General features: G+C 45.9%; 1 protein-coding gene across 2 annotated transcripts in view; it reads right to left on the bottom strand.

Moving 5' to 3' along the window:
- Positions 1 to 8,116, bottom strand: part of Igf2bp2 (insulin like growth factor 2 mRNA binding protein 2) — a 110,157-nt gene extending 102,041 nt beyond the window's left edge. For both annotated transcript variants that reach the window (XM_075967961.1, XM_075967965.1), the window contains exons 1-2: positions 7,863 to 8,116; positions 6,321 to 6,381 (exon numbers count right to left, since the gene is read on the bottom strand). In XM_075967961.1, the coding sequence (XP_075824076.1) occupies positions 6,321 to 6,381; positions 7,863 to 8,040 (239 nt within the window). In that variant the 5' untranslated portion in view covers positions 8,041 to 8,116. The remainder of the gene's footprint in view (positions 1 to 6,320; positions 6,382 to 7,862) is intronic.
- Between the last annotated feature and the right edge of the window lie 10,211 nt (positions 8,117 to 18,327).

Raw genomic sequence — 18,327 nt, 5'->3', positions numbered from 1 at the left:
CAGACAAATTTCTCTACTTCTCTAAGACTAAGTTTCCTCACGTGAGAAAAGGATGGTCCATTTTTCCTCTTCTCCAAATCTTACTTAGGAAAGGTTGATTTTCTTTCAAAGAGGCCATACAGCATTTTTACTGTATGAACTGAAGATGCAGCCACGCGCAATACAGCTCATGCGATGCTCTTAAATACTGTGCCCATAACAGTACCAGCTCATAAAACTCCAGTGATTCTAAAGCCCAAGCCTCTCCCCAAGGCAAATTCACACTTACACATTAAATAAATACACGACGAGAAAAACTGCAAACATCCCTCTTGTTGCAATGGTTCCATACAAGCTTTTCTGTTTACTAGGTAAACAATCGCTCAAGATGTAGGAAGAGATGATAATACTTAACGTGTGTATCCAAGCTTTTGACTTCACTTGCTGAACTTATTAAAATGCCTACTTGACAGACTAGGAAAATGGTGATTAAGAGTTCAAATTTCAGGAAATAAAAGTGTAAGGACATAAACAATGAGACAATCCAAAAAATAAGCAAAAAAGAAAATAATGCACCTCGAGAATACAGAATTATTAGTGAGGGTGGGAATCACCGCTTCAGAGGAGATATCCTGAAATGACGGACGTAAGGATGGCCCCTCTAATGCAGAAGCATCCTTTCCCGCTCCTATAGTCCACGTCAACATGCCATCCAACTCTGAACCAAATTAAAGACACATTCTTGTATTTTATTTTTCTCCTCTTTGGCAGTGAAAACAACAGAACCTAAGGTTTTCTGCAATAGAAAATAATTTCTTTCCCTTATTTTATGAAGTAACCAGACTAAAATCCATAATCAAAACAGGAAAAGTAAAAACCTTAAAAATAATTCTGAGCACTCTGCAATTTGCTGCCCAAAATAGAACCCATACCATCCATACCACCAAATGAAAATTATAAGTTTGTAAGCATCAAGCCAAATTATAAAGTGAAAGATTTAAAATGTTTCAAGGGCAATAAGTGGGGGAGGGGCTGTCTTTCTTTACTGGTAGGTATTTGCTGTTTGTCCGCTAGCATCTCTTCACTGACATTGTTTGAACGTTCTCCCAAACTAATTTGTTCTTCCCCTTGAGTACAAAAAGATAAAACCTGACTAATCAATTGTTCAGGCATGCCGTCTTAAATAGAACTCTCCTATCCTCAAATTAAGGAGTCGGTCATATTTTGAGATATTATGCCTTTGACAAGATGTTTCAAAGCACACATTTTTAAAAATTAGTTTAGCCAAAGCCCACCAATCTCATTTTTAAAAAAAAAGGAGAATAAAAAGAAAAGGAAGAAAAATGGAAAATACACTCATGGTGTTTAAATAGAATCTTTCAAATTACATTTTGAAACTCATGGCTTCTGAGCAGCTCCCAATTCTACGCTGTTTCTAAGAGAACTGGTTCAGGACCGGTTGTGCAAAAACAACAAAACACCCTTCTAGGACAGCATTTCTAAGTGGAAGCGTGCATGCACCAACACACACTTCCCAAGCTGGGCACTGCGATGTATGCCTAGGATCCCAGCAATTTGGGAGGCTGAGGCAAAGAGCTTCACGAGCTAGGAACAGCTGGGACTAAATCAGGAGACCCTGTGTATAAAAAAGAAAAGTTGGTGTGTGTTGGTGGGGGGGGGGGCCGGGGGTGACAGACTGTGAAAGCCACCACAGGAGTGAACTGGAGAGAAATGAAGGAGGGGAGTTTTTGCATTGGCCAGTCTTCTCAGGAACGGGCTCACTGAAAATGCCACTGCAGGTGTCTGCCTTGCTGGCCAGGAGTGAAGGCACCTGTAAGTGCTAGGCATCTCACAGGGGCTGAGCGTTACACATGACTTCCTTAGCGGGTTTCAATCATCTGGTGATTTTCATTAGCTTTGTCTGGACTGAAACTCAGAGTAATGGCTGCTCAATTAAGGACCTCCCCTTTCTCTTACTACTTGATCTATGAAAAGCTACCGCTCCCCCACAAGACGCACACACCCCAGTGAATCAGAGGGATGATACATACATTTATACATGACCCATTGCTCATCAACTTTTGATGGTTTCATTAGCAGACCTGGAATAGTGGCCCAGTTGTAGACAGCAGATATTTAGAAAATATCAAACATTTATAAATAGTTCTAGGAGAAATCTATTTTTACTACTTTTCTGTCTTGTTATAAATATACCCTAATCTCTATCCTTTTACGCACAATTCGGCATCATTAACATTCTTCTTCAACCCACTAAGGAACTTGAAAAGCAACCTGCGCGCGCGCGCGCACACACACACACACATAAAAATATTGTTTACTTTAAAGGGTGAAATGATTTTCACGTGTAGTTAGTTTTGAATCTCCTAATCTTTTTTAAGTGTATTTTAAAATATAAAATCATTTCTTAAAGAAAATATACTTCAGACCATTACATATAAAAGGCTTTCTTCAAATATTATTAATTTTCCCTCATCCATCAAATGACCACCCCAGCTTAACATGATGAAACACACAACTTTTAAAGGGTCATCTTAGTCTCTGTATTTGCAAATAAACCTTGTTACTATTGAAAAGTACAATGTAGCAGATGGACTAAATAATCAATTCTCTTCTAGAACTAAGGTTTAAGAATTTAAATACCTCTATAAATTGCTGCCTTCAATTTAAAATTGATACTACTGGAAAACCAATCTAATTCAATAGTAGTATTGAATTAGAAAATAAAGGAAAATGATATTCTTTATTTGTAGACCTCATTAGTTTTTAATGTTTAAATAATATATGAAAAGTTAAATACTAGCCTCTTAAAAACATCTTAAGGCTACATTATTATCTAAATATCAAGAATTTTTTTTTTACCATTTCCATTCCAACCCTAATATCTTTTTCTTAGAGATCAGGAAAATGTATGTTCTCTACAATATAAAAAATTCACCTTTTTGAAAATGTGTAACTGCAACTTCAAAGCTAAATCAAAGTGACTTTACAGTTTGATAACATATATGGCACTGTATTAATCTTTCCACATATGTAATTAAGTCCAGCCATCATTTCTAATTCAACAAACTCTTGAATTAGGAGGCTCCTATAAGATGTAAAACTAATAAAGCCTTTCTGTTTCTAGAAAATTAAAAATTAATGCAGAAAAAGCCTTTGTTACAGGGAGGACATGAAGTTGGGTGGATTTTTTTGGGGGGTTGGTATTTAATTCAGCTATACACAATGTAGTACATACAAGCAAAATACAATTGGGATACTGTTTTCTTTAGCATTCCTATAGGAGACCAAATTCATTTGCATTGGAGAACACAATTACTGATTTCTGATTCATGAAAGACAGATTCATAGCTTCCCTACAGCACCTCGGAGCATTTGACTGTCCCAGTGAAAATGGCATCAATCAGCTACTTCCTAGACGTGGGTAGATACTGCATTTTTTTTTCTAAAGTTGTGTTTCGCACAGAATCATTCAACCTTAGGTACAAAAGCACAGTCAAGTAAGTGTGTCTTGGATCAAAACCGTTTATCCAATGTGTACATGTGTGTATATGGGAATTTTTAAGCGCACTTTCAGCAACACCCAAAATAAAAATTCTACCAAGGAAGTTTCTGGAACTTTTCAGAGCACTTTTAAAGTTATCAGTTTTTTTTCCCTCTCTATCCCACAGGTACTATACGAATATACAAGACAATCCAAAGATTTTTATTCAGCAGATTGAAACCAAGTAGAATGCAAGAGAAACAGATGATAGGTGTGGCTTACTGACCAACAATCTGCACTTAAGATGGACGAAACATAAGTAACAAGAAGAAAAAAAAATTCTACTTCAGAGTGGCCGAAAAAAGAAACAGTAGTGTCTAGTCTGTCTACAGTGTAGCCATGTGTATTAAATGATGCTATGTGATTTAACAAAAGACCCAATGGTAAGCAAACAGCATGCCAATAACTCCACAAATGAAGATTAAAACATTTTACAAACTATCATCAGCTTTAGAAAAACACCACCTATCTTCCTATTGGGAACGTAGGTATTAAAACAGCTTCCTGAGAATTCAAAGAGCCAAGCACGATATTTAAAAAATTAGCACTCACTCACTGAATCATTTCTCAAGGAGGTAAAGAGAGAGGACGGCTTGTTTTCCCTGTGCTCCACAGAACACAAAAACCACATATAGAACTGACCAAATGTTCACAAATTTACTTCCAACTTGTCAATTTGCATGGAAAGGGAACAAAAGAACAATAAAACAATCACTGTATAACATGAAAGCTTTGGTCTTAAATGTCACAGTATTCTGGGTTTTTTTAAAGCCACCAGCGTGGTTGTGCCCAGAATTATGGAGACCTCGTCCCAGAGGGCTGAGCCTAGCTAACCAATTCCAACCAGTTTAGCTTTCTCTCCCTTAAGTTGCAGTGCAAGTAGAGAACGTCTGTATTTGAAATAAAGGGGGAGGAAAAAGATTAAAACCATCAGTCAAAAAATAGTGCCCCTCTCCCCAGCAGCCGCTACCCATGCCTTTGGTTTCTTAACTGTCTTCAGGTGTAGTCAACCATGCGGCAGGCTGAGGTTATTTTATATCACCAACACGTTCAAAGAAATCCACTTATTCCTAGGACTATATAAGCCCTAAACTGTTAAACAATTTATACTAAAACTTGTGACATGACTATTTTTGAGCTATGGCAGAATAAAATTACCTAAGTGACACTACAGCCAAAATACAAACAACCTCTGCATTTTGAAAGAAAAAGCCAGAATAGTCTTTTTGTTGCTAAGTTCTGGGTGATCTTAACAACTTTAAATAAGCTAGCATTTCACTTTGAAAACTGAAGGATATACACTGCATGGTGGAATAAGGGGACATCAAATAGCCCCCAACTACAAATCTATTGACTTGTGCTAATTATGACCTCCAAAAGGATTCACAAGAGCTAGACAGCCAACAGAATGAGATATTTAGAGATACATCGTGCATTAAACATTCTCAGTGGTTCTTTTTAACAGTATTCATCAAAACTTCAACTGTTGAGGGACGAAGGGTTTAAACCTACAGTAAATACTTAGCATCCCAGAAGACATTCCCCTACCCATCCCCCAAAATGGTAATAATAATAATACTGAAGGAAACCACATAAACTCAGAACAATTTACAGAAAGCCTGCTACACATTTTCAACATAAGAATCCACTCAGTAATACAACCCAAACTGCAAATCATTAGTTCTTAACTTTTTCTAAAACAAAAGTATTAAAACAGTTTTCTAATGTGGTGCAGTCATGTACAAACAGAGATTCCATGACATTAAAACGTATGTGGAAATAAGCTCACGATGTTTTTAAAAACCCTCCAGCACAGCCAAGTATTTCTAAAATCAATTTGTTTTAAAATGTTCTCAAAATCTTGCGTCTTAACCTCTGACTAAGAAGGTGGAAAATCAGACTTAGCGTCCCAAGTTCACATACTTAATGACGAACGCAAAGAAACTTCCTTAATGGCTGTAAAGTAAGTCAGGACACGTGGGAGGAGGTAAACACCCCCCCCCCCCCCAATTTAAAGTCCACAGTGAGCTTTACACAAAGATTTCCTCCTTCATTCTTCCCTAGCAAATCACTGGGGAAACCCAGCCCCTACAGAACGCGTTACTCCTAGGTTAACAATAGCTAACTATCGGGCTTCACCGCGACATTGTTTATTCTCCAGCGTTTCTCTAATGCAACAATAACAGCAAAGTGCTCAGGAGCACAGCCCCTCTGCCTCAGTTACTTAAGTCTGGCTTCTCCCTGCATCCCATACAAACAACCTACTGCTTTAGAATACCACACAAAATACTGACCCCTTAGTTACTGAATTATTGTATTATTCGTCACTAAACTATGCAAAAAAAAAAGTAATTAGTCGCCTGGTCAAGTTAAGCAATTCAACTGACACAGTAAATATTTACTCTTAACATCTCCCAGGAAGTTTGCTATTGTGCTGGGGGTAGGGATGGCAGTCGGGAGTTCTCGGGGAAAGGCAATTTATGATAAACAGCTTAATCACAGCCAACTGAATCCACCTAGTGTTCTCCATCTCGACCCCTAATTAGGCACCAAACAGTTTGCAAGCGCAGAAAGCACCTTATATAATGAAAGTAAAATAATAATAAAAGAATAATAACTTTCTAAGCTATGTATCTCTACTAACAAACAGAAGACTTTTTTAAAAAAAAAACATACAGACATTTTTTAAAGTTGACGATTTTTTTTTTAGTTATACGTATGGAAAAACCAATCGCGGAGGGGGGGTTAGAAAAAAAGAAACTAGGCAAAATATATTTACCTTAGCTTTTTAGAGACCGAGTAATCAACTTCCATGATTTTCCCATGCAATTCCACTTTACCTTTAAAACAGAAATTTAAAGTACTCAGAACCTCCCCAAATCAAACCCGCAGGGGTCTAGGCACACTACTCCCGCGCTCGGGCTCCGCCTTCTGGAGCCTTTAAGGGGTCCTCCACCCGGCCGCAGCTGGGCGAACTTAGCGCCAACTGTGATGAAAAGTGGGCGCCACGGGTGGCGGACGAGGTGGGAAGGGCACAAGCCTGGTTCCGACCCCAGGTATAGCTGTGGGTGGCATAACCGGAAAAACACATTTAATAAAGAGCGGCGCCAATTTGAAAAGATGAGCTCATTTGAAACTCAAGCTGCAGGGCTGGCGCGCCCCGGCTTCTCCGGCCCCCAGTTCCATATTCCGCCACCCGAGGACCCCGAGATCCGGGGCGCTCGCCCCCACCCCCACCTCACCGCCCTCCCTGCCAGCGGGGCTCGGGGGACACGCGCAGGAGACCCCAGCTCTGCGGCCGCCTACTTTGGGGTGACCCCCAGGTCTCGCCAGCCCACCCCACCGCACAGGTCTCCAAGGAAGGGGTTCCCTGCGGAGTCGGGGGTCGCAGGCCTGGGGAGCGTGGCCCGTCGCGTGCGTGTGCGGGATGCGAGCTGGGAACGCGCGCGCAGGCGAGTGTCGCGCTCCGACTCCCGTCTGGGCTCCAGCGCGCTCGCGGGCCCCCCGGTCGCCTCTTTCCCGGTTCTCAGCCCGGGCCCCCACCGAGTTGAGACAGGGTACCTCGTAAAAAGGTGCTTCTGGCCGAGCAGGAGGCGGGGAGACGGGAGGCGGAAAGCCCCCAGCCCCGAGTTCTTCTCAATAAAATCGGACAAAAAATTCAGGGAAAAATAGGAGCGCTTCCGAGACCAGCGAGAGGGAAGTGAGCTTCGGGAAAAGACCGAGGGAGATGTGCGGTCCGGCAAGGGCCGGTTAGGGGGAACCCCGGGACCTCAAAGGGTTCAGTAGGTAAAGTCGAGGAACTGCCGAAAGTGGGGGGCCAGGACACGGGGGGGGTCTCGAAAAGGAGAGTGCAGCTCGGGAGACTGCAGAGGGCGAGAGGTCTTTGGCACGAGGCATGGGAAGAAGGAAGGTCTGGCCAGAAGGGAAGATGCTGGACTTGGGGGGCCCCTGGCAAAGAGGACACTAGAAGGGTCAGAAAAAAGGAAAACAGGGGGCTCTGCAAAAGTGGGGGCGGGGGAAGCTCCGCGAAGCAGCTGGGCACGCCAGGGGCGCTTCTAGGAAGCCAGCAAGCCCTGGGACCCCCGGAGGAACACAGGGTCGCCCCGAGTCTGAGGCCCGAAGGTCTAGGGTAGCCCCCGCTGTGGGGGCAGGGCAGCCGGCCGTCCCGGAGCCCGCCCGCCACCAGAGTCGCGCGGGGCTGGTGCGTGGAAGTGTGCGTGCGGGCGCGGGAGTCGCGGCGGGTGCGGCCCGTGGGGCTCGGCCTCCCCGCTGCCACCGTCCCGAGCCGGCGAGGCGAGGCGTGGGTCGCGCGAGTGCTCACCCGAGAGGGTCTCGATGGCGCGGATGGCCCAGTTCTGGTCGGGGTAGTCCACGAAGGCGTAGCCGGACTTGAGAAGGACCTGTCCCGCCAGGGGCAGCTTCCTGTCCCCGAAGAGCTGCCGGAGGTCGTCGGCGGTGACGGCGGGGCTCAGGTTCCCGATGTACAGCTTGTTCATCATCCGTGTCTTCCCGAGAGCCCGCGGCTCCCCCGGCCCGGCACCCGGCGCTCCCGCCGCCTCTGCTGCCCTCCTCTCTCCTCCTGAGCCCGCCCCCGCCCCCACCCTCGCCCTCAGCCTGGCTCCCCCCACCGCGGCCGGCCCGGCCCGCCCGGGGGCAGAGGCGGAGGCGGGGACTCGGCGCGGCTGCCTCCTCGGGGCAGAGTCCCGGGCGGGCTCGCGGACAAAGCACTCGCTCTGCCTCCCGGTACCGGGGCGGCGACGGGCGACGCACCCCGCGCGCCGGAGAGTTGGACCGGCGTGTGCACCGCCAAGAGTGCGCGCCCAGCCCGTCCCGCGCCGCGCGCTCCGATGGCTCGGCGCTCCCTAGGCTGCGCGCCGGACGGGCGGAAGCGGCGGCGACCCGAGCGAGGACCTTACCGGGAGCGGCTTGGCGTGGCGGCGCGCGGGCAGTAGGAGGAGAGGGGGCGTGGGCGGGGTGTGTGCAAGGTGGACCGGCGCGGGCGTGCGGCCGGTGAAGTGCACAGCAAGGTGAGAGGCGCACGCCACGGCTGACAACTTTTCCCCCGCGCGTCCAGAGCCATGCGCGGATCCGGATACTCGCTGCTAGTCGGGCTCCTGGAGAAGGGGGCGCATGTGGTCAAAGGACGGTAGACCACACCGGCTTCTCCCCAGACCGTGTATCCTAGGAAAGTTGCCGTGGCTCTGGGCTCCGGTTTTCCCATCCAAGAAGAGAAAGGAAAGCCAGAGCTGAGCCCAGCGGCGGCCCAGGTGGCAGCCGAAGAGACGACGACGCTGGATGCCAGGCTGAGAGATCGGTTTGGTTCCAGAGCCTGGGAGACATTCCCGGAGTTCTGGATGGAAGAGGCAGGGTCGTACGCCCCCTCCTGGGAATGGGCCTTTACAAGGGACCTGTGGAAATGTAGGGCTACAGAAGAGGAGAATTGGAGGGATTTTGAGGTGAGATGACTCTGGACTTCTGGATGTAACCTGGAAAGCGTTTGTTGGAATTTAGAGGGCTTACATGGTGGGGGGTATGTCTAAGTGGAGAAGTGGCCATGGGCCATAGGGAAGAAGGCCTGGCTACTCCATTCTCAGACCCAGCAGTGTGCCTCCAAAGTGTGCCAGCGTCCCTGAGCCTGTTTTATCTGTAAACGAAACAAAATAACCACACTAGTGAGGGTGTCGTAAAGGCTAGTTGAGTAATGTGTGACTACTGAAGGTTTGCTTTCTTTGCCCAGGGAACCTTGGAGCTTAAAAACTTGGAGGGGGCGGGGGCTGTCCTTAATTACTTGTCTTAAGAAGGAAACGGCGAATTCTTTCTCATTTAGATATTTACTGACATTTCAATTCTGGCTTTCATCAAGCCTTCACACATTTCCTTTCTGCGTTTTACTGCTGCTGGAATCTGGAGCAGCTTTGCTGACAGATAAACCAGGGATAGATGCTTCCTTAACTAAACTGTGGAGGAAAATCACACAGGGAAACAACTTGTGTGTGCATAAATCACCGGGGACTGGAAGCCAACCGCCTTCCGATTATTTACACAAATGCTCCTAATTATGGTGGCCATCTCTGCATGAAAGGATTCGATTGCCTGCTTGCAGTAAATCATAGTTACAGGTAGGTTACAAAAGACAAGGAACTGTCATTGATTGGCAGTCTCCTTGCTCTTTGAAAGGTTAGTATGCCTTTTGTTTTACATCACATTTTCAAATATGCCAAGTGTTTGTGTTGCAAAACTATGGCTGCTCCCGTGGGCAGTGTGCACAGTCTACTGATTCTTACTTAGCAGAGGTGGCTTCTGGTGGACCCACTTTACACTGGCAGTAGGATTGCTTTCAAATTGCTTTGTGAACTTGCTGTCTTTGGTGTGTTCTGTCCTGCGGGCATCTTGTAAATGGTGCTACTGAAAGAAAACTTGAAATCTTGAAGCTTGAAGGACCCTTTTTTCCAGATCTCTTGTGTTCTTGACTTTTTTTTTTTTTTGGTACTGTGGACAAAATACCTGATAAAAGAAGTTGAAGGGGGAAAAGATTTATTTTGGCTCACAGTTTGAAGATACAGTCTGTCACAGCCACAGGAGCACGCAGCAACTGGTCACATTGCAGTAACCGTGAGGGCATACACAAGTCTTTATGTAGTCTGAGACCCCTGCCCATGAAACAGTACCACCTATATTTGCAATGGGTCTTCCTGCCTAAACCCAGCCCCTCAGAGACATGCCATGGTGATTTCAAATTTCATCAAATTGACAAGATTAAGCATCATAACATCCCGCCCCTTCCCCCCTAAAGTTTTGCTTTGATCTCATAATAAAAATGCAGTTAGTTCAATTCTAAAAGCCCCTATAGTCTTCCCCTCCTACCGTCTCTTCCTTCTCTTGTCCCAGTGCAGAGGTCCAAGTTTCTTTTGATGGCACTAGTTCATTTCAATAGTTCCAGCTGCTTTCAAACCTGCCTCATTTGAAATTTCAACTTGTTTGCACTCCATTCCTCATCAAACTTTACATTTTTCCCTCCTTTTGCTTTCTCTAACTGTATTCCCGATTAAGAGCAGCGCACCGCAGCCAGACCGCAATTTGAGCGCTATCTTGTCTTGAATTTCCCGCCATTGTTTGATGGACATTAGTCCTTTACTTTTGAATTCTGCCTCACTCCGATTCTCAGGACACAGTCAAGAGGCAGCCTGAGTCTTTATAAGGATAGGACATAATGGCCCCCAGCCCAGCTCCTGATAGAGTTCTGTTCTCTGAAAACTCATGAGCTGGGCCTCCACTGTCTGCACTTAGCATTCTGGTTTTCCAAATTCCCACCAGAATAGGGCTTTTCTAGCACAAAGTTCCAAACTTACATTCCTCCTGTGAACCAATTCCAAACTCTTACAAACCCTAAAGTCAGGATTATCGTAGTGGCCCCACTACTAAGTGCTAGTTTTCTACGTTAGTCACTCTGCTGGTTGTGGCCAGACACTGACAAAAGCAGCTGGAGGAGGACTTTAGTTTTGCTTACGTTTTGAGCACACCGCCCATCATGGCCTAGAAGGCATGACAGCTGGGGTATGAAGGAGCTGGCTACATTGTGTACCCAGTCAGGAAGCAGAGAGAAAGAAATGCTGATGGACAGCTAACTCTCTTTCTGCAGCCTACAGCCCCAGCCCATGGAGAATGGGCTCACATTTAGAGTAGTTCTTTCCACCTAAACCCAGTCCCTCACAGACATGCCCAAATGCTTGCTTCCCTGGTGATTCTTTTTTTCTTTTCTTTTTCTTTTTCTTTCCTGTTTTGTTTTATTTTTCGAGACAAGGTTTCTTTCTGTAACAGCCTTGGCTGTCCTGGAACTCACTCTGTAGACCAGGCTGGCCTCCGACTCATGAAGATCCCTCTGCCTCTGCCTCCCAAGTGCTGGGATTAAAGGTGTGCACCGCCACCACCCGGCTCCCCTGGTGATTCTATCATGTCGATTGTGAGATCAACCGTCACACTGCTCCACAGATGCCATGATTCCTTAACTGCCATAGTTCTTCTGTGCTAGGAAAGGGGCCAGGAAAACATAGGAGACAGCAGGGACAAACTCCAAGGTAAAGCCAGAAATCTAGAGTCCCTCACTGACAAAACTCACTCCTAGCTGTTTCTCTGTGCCAGCCCACCCTACACAGCAGAAATGGTGGCCACTTAGAGTTCCCAAGTGATCTCGGTTGGATTGAAACCTAGCAAACCCAGATGAGAGTTCAGAGTCAGGAGTTTGGATATATTCTCAGAGTCTTCCCATTTTTTTCCAATGTCTATGTTAGCCTTCCCCTGGAGTTTCAGAAGCAGGGAGACCCTGACAGCTTCCCACTGAATCTCTGAGGCAGAGCAACAGTTAGGTGACCAGAACAATAGTTCCTAATCCCATTTTGCAGGTGGGAATACTAAAGCCCCGAAAGCAGCAACTCATGGTCACGCAGAGGCTTAAGACATGTGGTAAACATAGATGAGCCTAGGAGTCCATGAAGAACAAAGTCTTCATCCAGGATGTTGGCCACAGAAGGTGCCGTGACTCATGGCCCTAGAGGTAACTTTCTGAAGCTGCAAAGTCACGGGAGAAATGGTTATCACAGTCAAGGGTCATACAGTCAGTGTCTTTAGGCAATACGAGGAGCTGGAAGAGGAAAATGAAACCTTACTGGAACATGGGGCCTCGGCCGGCATGGCAGTAACTGAGAATGTCACGCCAGCGTCTGCGTGTCCAGCGGTACTTTTTATGGTCCCTTAGACTCCTCCTAGTGAGTTGGTGCGGGGGAATTGTCTAGCCATAGTTGAGTTAGTTCACCTTGCTCTACTTGGACTCCTTGTCTGTGAAATAACACAGCCATTTCCTCACAATAAACTCCACCTCCTCTGCTCTTCACGTTTTCCAGAGCCTGGGTCTCCTCAGAACTCTGCCCGTTTCCATATACTGTTCCCTTTCCCTGGAATAACCTGCCCCTGAATGTTGCTGTTCCCTTTCCCCAGAATAACCTGCCCTCAAACATGCTGTTCCCCATCCTGAAATGCATTTCTTCCTCCGGAACCTCCTTTCTCCTCCCATTTTGGCACCAGGCACTTCACACAGATAAGAAACATCCTGGCTAGTAGTCACCGTTGCATGGTGTTGTAAATATGCTTTAAAAAAAAGAAAGAAAGAAAGAAAAAAGAACCCCCTGGAGTTCTTGTCTTCTCTGTGTGCGCGCGTGTGTTTATTTTCCTGGGGATTGGTCCCAGGTTCATTCTCTACCACTGACCAATGGGATGCGAATTAGATCTTAGTTTTTAAAAATCATAGAAGGAACTAAGGAGATGCCCAGTAGCAACGCTGGGGACCCAAGTTCAATACCTGGAACCCACATGCTGGAAGGAAAGAACCACTTTGTCCTCTGACCTCCACCTGTGTGGCACAGCATGGCATGTGCATACACATACATAAGTATTAAAAATATCTTTAGTTATATAGGAAAAGGTCTTTGTAGTAATAAGAGCGGCGGGGCTGCGTCCCCAGCACCCTGGCCGCCTGGCTAGCTTATGCTCCGAAATAACAACACACACACTGCTTGGCCCATTTCTATCTAGCCTCTTCTAGGCTAATTCTCACATATTAATTTAGCCCATTTCTAATCATCTGTGTAGCACAGCTAGGTGCGCTTACCGGGAAGATTCTAGCCTACGTCCGTCCTGGGTCAGAGCTTCATCGCGTGTGTCTCAGAGAGCAGAGCTATCGCATCTGGAGAGGGGAGCATGGCGTCTCTCAGCTCACTTCCTCTTCCTCCCAGCATTCTGTTCTGTTTACTCCTCCCACCTATGTTTTAACCTATCAGGGCCAAGCAGTTTCTTTATTGCTTAACCAATGAAATCAACAGATTGATATATGACACTCCCACATCAGGTCTTCTAATTAGATAGTTGGTTTTTAGATAAATGAGACTTTTGTCTTTTTCCCCCTGTTGTTCTTCGAGCCAATATGAAAACTAGTCCAGGTAATAATTGTTGAGCAAACAGTGGTCATCTGAAACCCCAGACTGAATGCAGGCATATGCGTATGGTGGTGCTTGTCCTTTCTCCCTGTGCTGAACACGTCCTTGTGCTAGGGCATCATAGCACAAGCCAATATGGACACACAACAGGTACTCACTCTCCCGACCTGGCAGGTTTATGGTCAGTGGGGGAGGCAGATGTGCACATGGATGTAATAATGGCATTTCCTATGTGAGTTTGTTTTTAAACAGATGTCATTCAGCCTAGGGCTACCAGGGATCATCATGAGAAAGCTGATACTAGACATAGGGTTTGAAGGATAAGTAGGTGTCTGAGTCAGGGTGTCTATTGCTGCCATGAAACACCATGATCAAAAGCAAGTTGGGGAGGGAACGATTTATTTGGCTTATCTTACACATCATATTTCGTCAAAGGAAGTCAGGACTGGAGCTCAAGCAGGGAGGAACCTGGAGGCAGGAGCTGATGCAGGGGCCATGGAGGGGTGCTGCTTACTGGCTTGCTCCCCATGACTTGCTCAGCCTGCTTTCTTATAGAACCCAAGACCATAAGTCAAGGATGGCACCACCCACAATGGGCTGGGCCCTCTCCCATCAATCACTAATTAAGAAAATGCCCTACAGCCTGAGCTTAGTTTCAGCGTTTTCTCTGTTTTCAGAGGAAGTTCCCTCCTTTCAGGCAACTCTACCTTGTGTCAAGTTGACGTCAAACTAGCCAGCACAGGAGTTTACTAGTCTAGGAAAAGCATGAAATGAATTATATACCTTAGATAAAAAGTATGGCATGTGGAGGTTGGAGAGACGGTTCAGTGGTTAACAGCTCTGGTTGCTCTTCTATAGGACCCTGGTTTGGTTCCCAGCACCCACGTGGCAGCTTACAACTGTCTGTGGCTCCAGTTCCAGGGGATCTGATTCCTTCTGGATTCTGCAATCACTAAGTGCATGTGCTACACAGACACACATGCAGGCAAAACACCCACACGCATAAAATAAAATGAAGTCTGTTTTGTTTTGGTTTTTCAATAAAGGGTTTCCCAGTAGCTATGGAATCGGTCTGGGAACTTGCTCTGTAAACTAGGCTGGCCTCGAACTCACAGAGATCCTGCCTGCCTCTGACTCCTCCAGAGAAAAGGCACCTCACTGCGAAGCTCAGAACTCACAAGGTGGTAAAAGAACCTGTTGGCAGAGTCAGTAATGTGGGAGGGATTCGAAAAGAGAACTGCAATGCATTTTCCTAAAACAAACAGGAGACTAGAGGGCGAAGGGGGGGGATATCTTTACAGCAGATTGGAGATGATTTTAATCTGGCATTCTAATTTTAGACCAATTACAAAGTCGTGCCAAGATTCAACTATGTCCCCACCTAGTGAAAACCACCAAGAGATGAGTACCAACCACACTGAAAGAAGGCATGGGTGTGGGAAATAGGAGCTCCGATACAGAATACTCTGAAGAGACACCTGGAATGCTATCGTGCAGCCATCCAGAGTGCAATGAGTACAGAGTGGAAGACGGAGGGCTCAGAGGAAGACTAAAAAGGACACACATACACACACACACACACATACACACACGGGGGGGGGGGAGAAACTCATTATTTATGCAAATAGTAAGCGTTCCTGGTAAAATGACAGGCATGGAGCTTCAGGGGAAATAATCACAGGCATATGAAAAACAAGACAACTGGAAAAGCATGTGACCATTCAAGCCAGGAGCCCTGGCTGTAGGCTCCATTGTGAAAATGTTTGCACAGTCGTAACATAAGCAGCTACAAGAGACTTCTACAGAACAACCAGAAAAGCAAAACCAGTAGAAGAATCAACAAAGACCGTGAACGGACTAATTCACTGGAAGACAGAGTGCAAATAAGCTCATCTGCCATAATTGAGGAAATTAAAGCCGCTCCCACCCAGCGCATTGACAAAGGTTTTTAAATTCTGAGGAGACGGGCATCGGAGGTGCAGCGCGTCAGAAAGCAGGGCTGAAGATGTCGGCTTGACTACTGCCTGGCTATGGGTCCATGGGGTTTTTGTTTATTTGTTTGTTTTCTTTTGTTTTTTTCCAGAAAGGGTTTCTCTACACAGCCCTGGCTCACCTGGAACTCATTCTGTAAACCAGGCTGCCTCTAACTCGCAGAGATCTGCTTGCCTCTGCCTCCCACGTGCTGTGACTAAGGGCGTGTGCTACCACCGCCAGAGATGAAGACCTGTTTGTGGACGGACTGCCCTCTCTATCACTGCAGAACACTGTCTATGATCTAGAAGGTAGGAAGCAGGCAAAGAGACAAGCAATTCAAGCTCTGGAGTGAATCAGCCCTGGTAAGATAAAACAGAAGATGGGGCCAGAATTTCAATTTTATGTGTCTGTTTTTTGTTTTGTTTTTGTAAGGTGGTGCCATCTCCTGGGTGCACAGGTCTGCTGTTTTCTGCAGGTTTCTGAGAGCCAGAGGCTGATGCCAGAAAGCCCAGGTAGATGGCAAGATTGGTTGTCACAGTTTTTAAGTAAAATTAGTAGTCTTATTTAAAAAATAGTAATAAATCTTGGTGGTAAATGTGTAGGTATTTTATTTATTTATTTTAAATTATTTAATTTTGTTTCATGTGCATTGGTGCTCTGCCTGCATGTACGTCTGTGAGAGTGGAACGGGACCTACAGACAGCTGTGAGCTGCCATGTGGGTGCCAGGAACCAAACCCGGGTCCTCTGGAAGAGCAGCCAGCGCTCCCAACCACCGAGCCATCTCTCCAGCTGGGTATTAGTCTTTTAAAAATCTCGCCCTAACAAAATTTTATCACAAGGCAGAGAATGCTTTCCGAGCTTGATTTTTGTACCATGATCATCAGGATAACTTTAAAATTACAGATTGCTGGGCTGGCAAGATGACTCGACAGGTAAGGGCACTTGCAGGCAATGCTGATGACCTGAGTTCCATCCTCAGAGCCCACATGGTGGAAGAAGAACCACCTTCCACAAGCAGTCCTCTGGCCTACACATGTGCCTTGTGGCTTGCACTGGTACCCTCCCCAAACAAATGTTGCCATTTTAAAGAAAACTTGAATTGTCGTTTTCAAGATCTATCACTGGAATTCTTTTTTTCCATTTAAAATAGTTTTTTTCATACAGTTTATTCTGATTAAGGTTTTTCCCCCTCCCAGGTTCCCCACATCCCACTCACCAAAAGCCACACCCTTTCTCTCTCATTAGAAATCAAGCATCTAGAGCCGGGCGGTGGTGGCACATGCCTGTAATCCCAGCACTTGGGAGGCAGAGACAGGCGGATCTCTGTGAGTTCGAGGCCAGCCTGGTCTACCAAGGGAGTTCCAGGACAGGCTCCAAAACTACAGAGAAACCCTGTCTCGAAAAATAAAAAAAAAAAATCAAGCATCTAAAAGATGATAATGATAATAAAATAATGACAAAACAAACTGAAAAAAAGGGCAATGAAAAAGCACAGAGGACCCACGTTCAGTTCTCAGCACCCACATGGCAGCTCACAGCTGTCTGTAACTCCAGTTCCAGGGGATCTGCCACCCTCACACAGACATGCATACAGACAAAATACTAGTGTACATAAAAGTAAAGTAAATAAATCTTAAAAAGAAAAAAAGCAGAAAGCACCAGAAACACATACAGATGCTTAGACACACACCTTGGCCCACAAACAGTAAAAATAAAATCAAAAACCATACTATATATAACCAAAAAATCTGTAAGGCTAAAATAAAAAAAAAAGGGAAACAAAGTAACTCTGAACATAGCATTAAGTCTGTTTGTGTTGCCCATCTACATGGATCTACCCAGTGAGACTACATTGGAAAAAACCTAAATTTCCCTTTGTAAGTAGTTATCAGTTGAAAATGACTTCTGAGTTAGTGATGTGGGCTTGTGTCTACTTCCCCTCTCAGCACTGGTACCTGTGGCTTAGCCCTGCATAGGCCGTGTGCATGCTGTCTCCTTCTTCTTGCTTTGTAGACCAGGCTGGCCTCAAAGTCACAGAGATCCACCTGCCTCTGTCTCCCAAGTGCTGGGATTAAAGGTGTGCTGACCACTACCACCTGCTGCTCCATGTCTTTAGCAGAGCAATAGAATTTTGTTTTCTCAGCTCCACAGCCTCTCTAGTCTCAGGTCTGGCCACCCAGGCAGTGTCAGGTCTAGGTTCATGGAGGGGGCCTTAATTCCAATCAGGTAATGGTTGGTTGCTCCCACAACTTTTGTACCACTGTTGCACCAGCATATCATGTGGACAGTCACCATTGTGGATCTCAGGGTTTGTATCTGGGCTGGTATGTACTTTTCTCACTTGGGAGCATGCTGAGTATGTTCCTGTACCATGAACATTAGTCAGTAGGGCTGAAGGTGCTAGGTAGGCATCAGTTTGACTTCTCTCTGTTTTCAGTGAGTTATATAGGTGTTGTCTTTAGTAGTAGAGCCTTACCATCATCAATTTGTGGAGAGCCACAAGTAGCCTTGGCCATAACCTGAGTTTGGGGGTTCCCATGAGGTCCCTTTGGACAACAACTGGATTAGGTATAACCCATTCCCAGTACTGGAAAGTTTAATTTGGTGGTGAGAGATGTCAAGTTGGGGCTCTCTCTCTCTCACTCTCTCTCTTTTCTCTCTCTGGTACATCATACACACAAGGCCAGCAGTTAAGAGCACGCCCTGTTCTTGCAAAGGACCCAGGTTCAGTTCTCAGTACCCCTTGGTGACTCACAACAACCCTTAACTCCACTTCCAGGGATTCAATACTCTTTATGGCCTCTGTTGACACTGCACAGATGTA

Source organism: Microtus pennsylvanicus, chromosome 1, assembly GCF_037038515.1.
Source record: "Microtus pennsylvanicus isolate mMicPen1 chromosome 1, mMicPen1.hap1, whole genome shotgun sequence".
In the NCBI taxonomy this organism is placed as follows: Eukaryota; Metazoa; Chordata; class Mammalia; order Rodentia; family Cricetidae; genus Microtus; species Microtus pennsylvanicus.
The sequence above is the reverse complement of the archived record's forward strand: the minus strand, read 5'-3'. Positions and strand labels throughout refer to the sequence as shown.